Source organism: Pelophylax lessonae (genome assembly GCF_965119305.1).
Source record: "Pelophylax lessonae genome assembly, chromosome: 1".
NCBI lineage: Eukaryota > Metazoa > Chordata > Amphibia > Anura > Ranidae > Pelophylax > Pelophylax lessonae.
In genome coordinates this window covers 403,450,665-403,460,955 of record NC_138768.1, presented here as the reverse complement: position 1 = coordinate 403,460,955, position 10,291 = coordinate 403,450,665, and the positions used below count along the sequence as shown (strand labels likewise).

The window sequence follows — 10,291 nt, the reverse complement described above, 5'->3', positions numbered from 1 at the left end:
CTTTGTTTTGTGATGTCCCAGCTGCTGACCGGTAGTTGGATAGTTGGGATGGCCTGCCACCACTACCCCCTCCCATTTGCAAATGCTGGTTATACCTTCAGGGATGGACCTTGTGGGTCACTCCCAAGGCCTATACGGAAAGGTGGGGTCCCGGGTGTCGGTCTGGGAATCCCCCTTAGCTGGACCCAGGAGGCGGTTTCCGAATGTTTCGCAACCTTTTTGGTGCTCGGAGACCTCTGCCTGGCTAGGAGTTTAGCAGACCCAGAGTCCCCGTAGGAAGGGGATGGATGATGGCGGGTCTGCCCCCCCATTTTCCTTACGTTTATTACTGTTTGGGTTTTATGATGCAGGAAATGTGGCCGGATCTTCTTTAGCCAGTCACACCCCTTTGTCCCCTTTGTTCTCACTACTTTACATCTGGCTTGGTTTTACTATAATGCATATTGTGTGTTTCACAGATGTTCCACTGTTAATGCAATTGTATGTTACCTGATTGTTGTTATTCCTGCGAACCTCTACTGGTTCGAGGTTCCATACTACTGATTGTTTGATATTTTGCTGTGTTTTGTGTTTATCAAACTTCCAATAAAACTTTTTGAAAGAAAATAGTAATAAATTTAAAACCAAAAATGGAATATACTACAGTTTACTAATCCTTTGATATGGTGGCTGCATTAGCTTTTGTTATTAGGCTCTTTTTCCTTAATTTCACCTGGTGATCTTGCCAGTAACACAGATCTTGTCTTAGGATCTTTTGGTTTTGTTTTTTAGTTTTTTGTAGATTTTGATTAGGGAATAGGTAAAACCCCTGTTGTGTTTTTTTATTTTTTAAGTTTTTTTTTTTTTACTTATCTGCCTTACTATCTGACTAAGGGAGAGTTATTTCTTCATTCTCATTCCTTCATGTCTCATCCTAGAGGCATTATTGGAAATTTCAATTTATTACCATAACTGGTCTTCCCAATGAAAGATTTTCTTCCTGTTCTGGTGGTCACTGTTACATTTTAGGATTTGCCTCCTCAGTGAAAACTGAAGGCTAGTACAAAATTTTCAGGAAGAATATCTCCCAATGGGGTGAAAGGATATGTGTTGGTAAAACACTGGACCCTGGGAGAGGCAAATGCCCATCTTTTAGAGCCAGCACCCTGTCTACCATAGGTGTCCTATAGGCTCCCTGGAGTGCAATAGAAAGATAATTGTGCCACAAAACTAGTGAGTCCAGTGAGATTTTGTTTTTATTAACAAAAGATAAAAAAAGCCAATGCATTTTGAGGGCCCTTCATCAGAGCTTGAATGCTTACATAAATTTACAGAAATACTGGACAATAGATACAAGTCTAACTGATAGTAAGTTACTGCTTTGGGTCGTTTGACAGAGACCCACCCAGACTTACTCTTCCAGAGCAAATCCAGTTGCCTCACCAGGTGCCCAAAAATATATTGCTGTTTCTCTTCCAAATGTTACTACATGTGTTTTAATGTTTTTGAAAGTAGTTGAGTCAATTTTGTTTTTCGTTCTTTTTTTCCAGACATGGCAGACAGCATACGATTGCTCCAACAAATGTTAACTTTCGTGCCAATATTTGGGCTTTGAAAAATGAAGGCTGCTCTCATATCCTGGTCACCACAGCTTGTGGATCACTGAGAGAGGAAATTCAACCTGGGGATGTTGTTTTAATTGATCAGTTTATTGATAGGTAAGTGTAGAAACGCGTTTACATTTGTGGGCTGGCACCTGTAGAAATTAGGCTCCGTTCACATATATGCGAATTGGATGCATTTTGAACCACATCCGATTCACATGACATGTGAAATAACATTATTTCTTTTTTTTTTTTTTTGGTGGCCCTACGGGGATCGAAACATTATTTCTTTTGAATAAGAAGTGCAAATTTAAAAAGAGTCCTGAGCGTTTTCTGAGCACTGCGGTGCAGGTGCAAATTCCAGGCTCATTCCCTTTTATGGGAATTCTTCTGAATCGCACGTGTTCAGAATTTAGTTTAGGATTTCAGCACGGATTGCTCTCCTACTACAGGAGTTGACACCTTTTATCTACTATGTATTGGCTAGCACTGACATTGTAGCTGAGACAAAAATCCAGTCTGGAGGCTTGAAAATTTGCATCAGAACCGCATAAAAAACACACCTCAACCACTGAAAAAAATGTTTTTTATTCGCAGTGAAAACAGACAAACACTTTGCACCGGACATGTGTGAATCCAGCCTTTGCAAATTGCACAGTACTTTGTTATCAGTGTGTTTAATATATTTTCTGTTTTGATAGTGTACTAGTGTACCTGACTTCATAATGCTTTCATTGAGGACCAGACTATAGTATGATCTCAACATGACATAATTAGGCTCCGTTCACATGTCAGCGTATGGATCGCGGGCAGAACCGCCACGGTTCCGCCCGCGATCCAGAGATTATTGCAAATCGCGGGACGCCTGTGCGTTGCCCGTTGGTTTGCAATAGCCCCCCGAAAGCTGAGCGATGTTGCCGCGAATTCCTCCTGCCGAATCGCGGTAACATCGCGCAAAAAAAATCGCGGGATGCAATACGCTCCAAAGAAGCTCTTGTACTTTTTCGGGCTTAATGCGTCCCGCGATTTTTCTTTTGCGCGATCCATACGCTGACATGTGAACGGAGCCTTACTCATTTCTGTGGTTAGAGTAAACCCATGAATTCAGTGAAGGGCCTAAGCTGGTAATATAAATTGCAGACACCCAGAGGTGCCTAAACATACTTGAACATTTCTTCTGGAGCACTATGCAAGCTTTAAAACCCAGGGGACTCAAATAGAAGCTTCAGTTTCAAAGTTGGTGCTTGTATATGAATTATTTCTAGGCTACTTCTAATAATCTGAACTAAACGTACATTTTGAAAATCCCCACACATTTACTTCTTTGAATTCTGTGACACCTATTTACTATGTGCTGTAAGTAGGCCCTGCTGTGTCACACATTTCACAGAGCCTGCCTTCTGATCTACAGTGATGCTGAAAGGAGGAGGTTCAGGAATTGGTACATGAAGTTGAACCACAGCTTGCAGGTAGCAAGGTAGAATGTAGTCCTTATAAATGAAGTGGTGGTGCTTCCTCTAAAACAACTCCTATGCAGTAATGCAATGCTAACAGCACAGGTGAAGTTAGGAAATCTATAGCAGCCAGATTTTTTTTATTTTTATTTTTTTATTGGTTACATCAATGAACGATGTATTGTGGTTGCTATGGTTTCTCTACTTTGCTCTTTCCCTAAATAAAGAAGTCTACAAATCTGTTTGCTGCCCCTGCAGCCAGTAACCTTTGTTGACATTAGAGGACACTGTTTGGATCATGCATTTGACCAGTTGCTTTACCTAAAGTTTAATCTCTAGCAGCTCTTTAAAAAAATCTCAAACACTATTTTGTATGTATTAGTTCTTTGTCCACATGTTTTTCTATGAGCGATAGACGTTGCTCATTTGCAGTGATTTGTGCAAAGCAGCATGAGTGAATAGTTCCTAAATCAGGTGAGAATCATAAAGGATTGATTTAGAAAGCAGTGGGCATACTGACACTTTAAAAACAGAAGAAAAAAAAACCCTGGCAAATGTATGAAGCCCAGCATTGTACTTTACAAATATTTTCAACTTTGCCTGCTTCATTCATAGGGGTAAAAAATGTATGGGAGTCACATGACCTTATGAAATCCTGTGACCAAGCTCTCCTGTTTTCTGAATTCTACAGAAAACAGTCCAACAGACACCACAGGTTTCACAATGCACCATGCATTTTATAAATGACATGGTGTGGAGTAAACACTGCATTGTTCTGTGGGGAGTATTATCTACTACTATAAATTGCTCCCTAAATTTCTCACAGGTAATTGGACCTGCTTTTCAATCCACAACACTGCTATAAAATGTCAATCTTGAAGTAGGACACTGCAATACCGAGGGGGGGGGGGGGAGCAGTGCTAAAAGTTAAGCCACAGAACAGCAGAAAATTAGGATGTAGGAAAAAAAACTGTAGTGTTGCAATAGCCCAAGTAATTTCTAAAAGGTAATGATATACTTTTAAAATTGTAACTAGGCTGTTAACATTTAATTCTAGCCAAATCATGTTTGGAAACGGGAAATTAATTTAGGACCTGTCAGGGTTTTATTACTATCTGGGTCTTTGCTGGGTAGAAATCCTCTCCTTTTCTTTCCAGCGACCACATGCTTTGGACTAAGTGAAGGCAGTGCCCACAATGAGAAAAGCGCTATCTCTATCACATTCCATAAAAAAAAATATTTTGGTGCTGTATGTCTCTCTGTTGGAGAGAGGTCCTTTATCTGTGACCACCATCACTGGTAAAGGACTCCAAGTTTGTCAAAAATATTTGACATTTAATCGTATAAAGCAATTAAACATGTTAAATCATTCAAATATAAATTTGCTACAAGTTGTTATGCTGGTAACAAATGGTAAAGTAACACATGCTATCCACTAGATGTCACCATTGCAAAATACTTTGAAGGCTGTTGTGATGTTGGCAAAGCCAAACTTAATTAGAACAGTAAATCTGTCCTGTAAACTACACTGCTAAAAAAAAATTAAAGGAACACTTTTCAATCAGTGTATAGCATCAAGTCAGTTAAACTCCTGGAATATTAATCTGGTCAATTAAATAGCAGAGGGGGTTGTTAATCAGTTTCAGCTGCTTTGGTGTTAAATTAACAACAGGTGCAGTAGATGGGCAATAATGAGACAAAACAGGAATGGTTTTACAGGTGGGGCCACAGACATTTTTTCTCCCCTACTCCTCTTTTTTGATTGTTTTTTACTAGTTTTGCATTTGGCTAGGGTCAGGGTCACTACTGGTAGCATGAGGCAATACCTGAACCCTATAGAGGTTTCACAGGCAGTCCAACTCTTCAGTCCAACAAACTTCATGAGGGTGGCCTGAGGGCCCAACATCCTCTAGTGGGCCCTGTGCTCACTGCCCGGCACTGTGGAGCTTGATTGGCATTTGCCATTGAACATCAGAATGGCAGGTCCGCCACTGGCACCCTGTGCTTTTCACAGATGAGAGCAGGTTCACCCTAAGCACGTGACAGATGTGAAAGGGTCTGGGGAAGTCATAGAGAACGTTATGCTGCCTGTAACATCATTCAGCATGACTGGTTTGGTGGTGGGTCAGTGATGGTCTGGAGAGACATATCCATGGAGGAATGCACAGACCTCTACAGGCTAGACAATGGCACCCTGACTGCCGTTGGGTATCGGGATGAATTACTTGGGCCTATTGTCAGACCCTATGCTGGTGCAGCGGGTCCTGGGTTCCTCCTAGGGCAGGACAATGCCCGGCCTCATGTGACGAGAGTATGCAGCCAGTTCCTGGAGGATGAAGGAATTGATACCATTGATTGGCCCCCACAATCGCCTGACCTAAATCCAATAGAACTCCTCTGGGACATTGTTTCGGTCCATCCGACGCTGCCAGGTTGCACCTCAGTCTGTTCAGGAGCTCAGTGATGCCCTGGTCCAGATCTGGGTGGAAATACCCCAGGACACTATCTGTTGTCTCATTAGGAGTATGCCCTGACATTGTCAGGCATGCATACAACCACGTGGGGGCCATACAAACTACTGATCAACCAATATCGTTTTTTTTAGTGCCGATATTTAGGTCATCGGATATCGGTATCAGACGATATTTTTGGACATTTAAAAAAATAAATTTTTTTATTTTTCACAGGTACTATTGTAGAGGGATATGGGGGTCTAAAAGACCCCAAACCCCTCCTCTGCACTTAAAAGCATTCAAAACGCCAAGTTTGGCTGTTTTGAATGCTAGCATTTTTTTTAATTTGCCGCCGAGTACCCAAAAGGGATGTCATGACATCGCTTCCGGGTTTTTTACATGGAGACCCGATCAGAGCTGAATGCGGCTTTGATCGGGTCTTCTCTTTGGCGGCCGTGCAGGTAGGATGCCCGGGTCTCCCAGTGGGACGGGAGACCTGGGCGAGCCACGGGAGGGGGGAGACGCCCCCTCCCGCTCCTTGTAATGACAGCGAACAGCTTCTCAGCCGCATCGGATGTCATTACAAGACAGCCGACTGTTGGCTATGGACGCCGGTACCGGGGTGATGCCTCTAGCTGCAGGCATCACTCCGGTACAAGCACTTTCCCAAAATATTGGCAATATCAGTAACCTCAGGGGCCGATTTCGATATATCAGGGAAAGTGCATATCAGCCCCCCGATATATCGGCATTGCCGATAATCGGTCGATCCCTAATACAAACTACTGAGCACCATTTTGAGTTGCTGCAATGAAATTTCAGCAAAATGGATTAGCCTGCTGTAGGTTGATATTTTAATTTCCTTTAAATGATGTGGCATCCTTTCGTTCCTAACACACCACCCAGTCCATATTAGTATAGATATCAAGCATGATATGTTTCCCCATTGAGATCTGATGTGTTTTCAAAGTGTTCCTTTAATTTTTTTGAGCAGTGTACATTTTAACCAATGACCTAATGGATTCTATTAAAGTTTTAAAGTTTCAACCAGAGGAATATGAAGCAGCGCTAAAAATTTGAACTTAATATTGTGAAGACACAAAAATGAATCAATATAATGACATCAAACTTATTAGGTGTATAAAGAAATCACACCAAATATATAAATAAGTGTCCATAAGAGCCCATACACAAGGGCTAAAAAGTAAAAATATATGTGAAACAAGAAAGTCCAAAGCAAACAAATCGTCCATGATTCATTTGCTCCACCAGGGTCTCCACAATCACAATTCTTAGTGCTTCCACCACCGGGTGACTCCAAGTATTAAAACCTCTCACGGGATCCTGTGGACCATCATATAGTATGGTCAAATGCGCATGTTACATCTCATTATGAAGGGGAACTCCAAAGTGCCAAATGTGATCCAGCCAGGGTTGGTTCATCAGCAGGATGAAAAATAAAAAGCATATATACGCCCAAAATGAAAACCAGAAAAAAAAATTGTATTAAAAAAAAAAAAAAGTGAAAGGGAATCCCACTAAGAAAATCCTTGGGCAATAGGTTTAAAAAATGTGCTCATAGCATTAAAAACAAATACAATTGCTCTCCCAAGAAGCAGCAGACTGTGTGGCTTACCAGATTCTCCCACGTGTGGCGACGAAGCTTCGGAGCCATGACGTGGCTAATGAGAGAATATTCTCAATGGAGGAGAAGTGAAGATGGCATAGGTTGGGAACTTTTTCACAGCAGCTTCACAGAAGACATGAAACGATTACCATAGTTCATAAATGTTATATTTCTTATTTTTTAACTTGCGAGGTTGCTTTAACTGACATTATGTATAGTCAAAGTTCTCCATAAATGAACTAGTGTAATTATAGTGGGTATAGAAAAGAATCCTCACCCTTTAACCACCTCTATACTGGGCACTTTCACCCCCTTCCTTCCCAGACCAATTTCCAGATTTCAGTGCTCTCGCACTTTGAATGACAATTACTCAGTCATGCTACACTGTACCCAAATGACATTTTTATCATTTTGTTGACACAAATGGGTTTTTTATTTTTTGCGAAAAAAGCGCAAACATTTTGAAAAAAAAAAAAAACAATATTTTCCACTTTCTGTTTCAAAAGAAATCCAATAAAATCAAATTTCATCATAAATTTAGGCCAGAATGTATTCTGCTACATGTCTTTGGTAAAGAAAAATCCTGATAAGTGTATGAGAATAGGTTTGTGTGAAAGTTATAGAGCAGGGGTGGCGAACACGCGGCTCTCGAGCCGCATGCGGCTCCCGGCCAAACTGAATGCGGCTCTTTGGTTATCATTATTATTTGGTATACTGTGGCTCTAGTAGTCTTTGCCAAGTTTGGATGCTGCGGGACCTCTGAGGAGAGATCTCCAAGCGCGTAGTCCCGCCCCCAGGCTGCGACATCACGTCTCCCATCTCCCAACACTGCACGGGCCAGAGAGCGTGGGGACCCGTGTGTCTCCCTCCCGCCTCAGCTGCCTGTCACGTGTCTGAGTCACTGACGAGAGCTCAGCTCAGCCGAGACAGCCGCCCGCTGACATCTTCCCCTGCGCATATCAACAGCAGCAGGTGAGGAGGGGGGGTCTCTGATGGGGGACATTTATGTGTGTGGGGGTCTCTGATGGGGGACATTTATGTGTGTGGGGGTCTCTGATAAGGACATTATTGTGCAGGGGTCTCTGATGGGGGACATTTATGTGTGTGGGGGTCTCTGATGGGGGACATTTATGTGTGTGGGGGTCTCTGATAAGGACATTATTGTGCAGGGGTCTCTGATGGGGGACATTTATGTGTGTGGGGGTCTCTAATGGGGGACATTTATGTGTGTGGGGGTCTCTGATAAGGACATTATTGTGCAGGGGTCTCTGATGGGGGACATTTATGTGTGTGGGGGTCTCTAATGGGGGACATTTATGTGTGTGGGGGTCTCTGATGGGGGACATTTATGTGTGTTTGTCTGTTTTGGCAGGTCACTGCGTGGTGTGGCTCTCTGACTCTCACAGTTTAAAATTTTGGCTCCTTTTGTCGAACTTGTTCGCCACCCCTGTTATAGAGTCTACAATGTAGCTAGGTTACGTATCATTGAAAATTGATCAATCCTGATGTACTGACTACCTATCTCATTTTTTGAGGCCCTAAAATGTCAGGACAGAACAAATACCCCCCAAATGACCCCTTTTTGTAAAGAGGGCAGTCCAAGGTATTTAGTAAGAGGCATAGTGAGATTTTTGAAGTTGCAATTTTTTGACCACAATAGTTTGGGTAATGAAGATTTTTTTTTTTCCCACAAAATTGTCATATTAGCAAGTTATTTCTTACACATGGCATACACTTACAATTACACCCCAAAGTATATTCTGCTACTCCTCCTGATTATGGCAATACCACATGTGTAAGACTTTTCCACAGCCTGGCCACATACAGAGGCCCAACATCCAAGTAGCACAGTCAGGCGTTCTAAAGGCATAAATTACACATTTCATTTCCTGAGTACCTATCTTGTTTTTGAAGGCCCTGGAGCACCAGGACAGTGGAATTACCCACAAAATTACCCCATTTTGGAAAGCAAACACCCCAATGTATATTCTACAAGGCATAATGAGTCTTTTGAACATGTCATTTTTTTCCACAAGTTTTTGGAAAATGTGGGAAGAAAATGAAAACCTATTTTTATTTACATAAAGTTGTCAATTTATGGGATATTTCTAACACATAGCATGTACATAGAAAAAATGACATCCCAAAATGCGTTAAAATACATATAGACAGATATACTCAATGCTGAACAATCCACAGGTGTGTAAGACTGCTAGCTGAACATTAAGGGCTCTTTCACACTGTCCGTCCGTCGGACGGACTCCGTTTATCTCAGCGGGGGATCAATCCGCTGATCCCCCGCTGAGCAGGAGGGTGACAGCTGTTGTGCGGAGACACAGCTGTTAGTTCCCCATACATATCTATGGGGGAATCGGATGGGAATGGACCGTCGGTCCGTTCTCATCCGATCCCATCGGATCCGATCCGCTGGACGGATGGAAAATAGGGCTTCCATCTGTCCAGATTTGACAGATCGGATGTCAGCGGACATGTCTCCGCTGACATCTGATGCCCCATAGAGATGCATGGGGGGACCGTTCAGATCCGCCTAAAAAAACTGACAGGCGGATTTGAGCGGTCCGCCTGTGTGAAAGAGCCCTAAAGGTCAATCTAAGTAAAACCTCCAAATAAATCAAATATACAAGTGCAGCGCAATTAAGATATAGCTTTCCATGGATGCAATGGAATAGCAAATGACATACATATATCAAAAATAAACTATAAACATTGTGAATAATTGAATAAGGCAATATCTGTATAAAGCAAGTAAATCTCAGTCCATAAAAATACTAATGGAGAAGTGCAGTCTAGGTGCCTTTAATCAAATATGTGATGCTCAGAGTGCTCTTCAAGACCCATCACCATGGCAAGCATATGTGCTTACCTCAGGATTAAGACCCCACAGGGTCAGATAGCAAGTATGATCACTCAAAACGCAATCTTCAAAATCCCAGACAGGCTGCTTTAAACATTCTCATGGTCAAGATCCCACAGGGTCAGACAGCAATCTTCAGAACCTCTGACAGGCAGCTAATGAATTCCCTCCACAGTACATATATGAATAAAGGAAGAAGAATCTAGTGCTCTCCGTATGGTAATTTATTATAGAAAGCCAAACAGTAAAAAACTCACATTCATGTAGAAGTTTTCAGACATGTACAAACAGCTGCTAAG

The 10,291-nt window shown here is 42.1% G+C and overlaps 1 protein-coding gene across 1 annotated transcript in view; it reads left to right on the top strand.

Annotated features, from left to right (window-relative positions):
* Positions 1-10,291, top strand: part of MTAP (methylthioadenosine phosphorylase) — a gene marked incomplete at its 5' end in the record, with an annotated part of 58,845 nt that overhangs the window by 13,159 nt on the left and 35,395 nt on the right. The window contains one exon of the mRNA XM_082245217.1: positions 1,495-1,697. Within this exon, the coding sequence (XP_082101343.1) occupies positions 1,495-1,697 (203 nt within the window). The remainder of the gene's footprint in view (positions 1-1,494; positions 1,698-10,291) is intronic.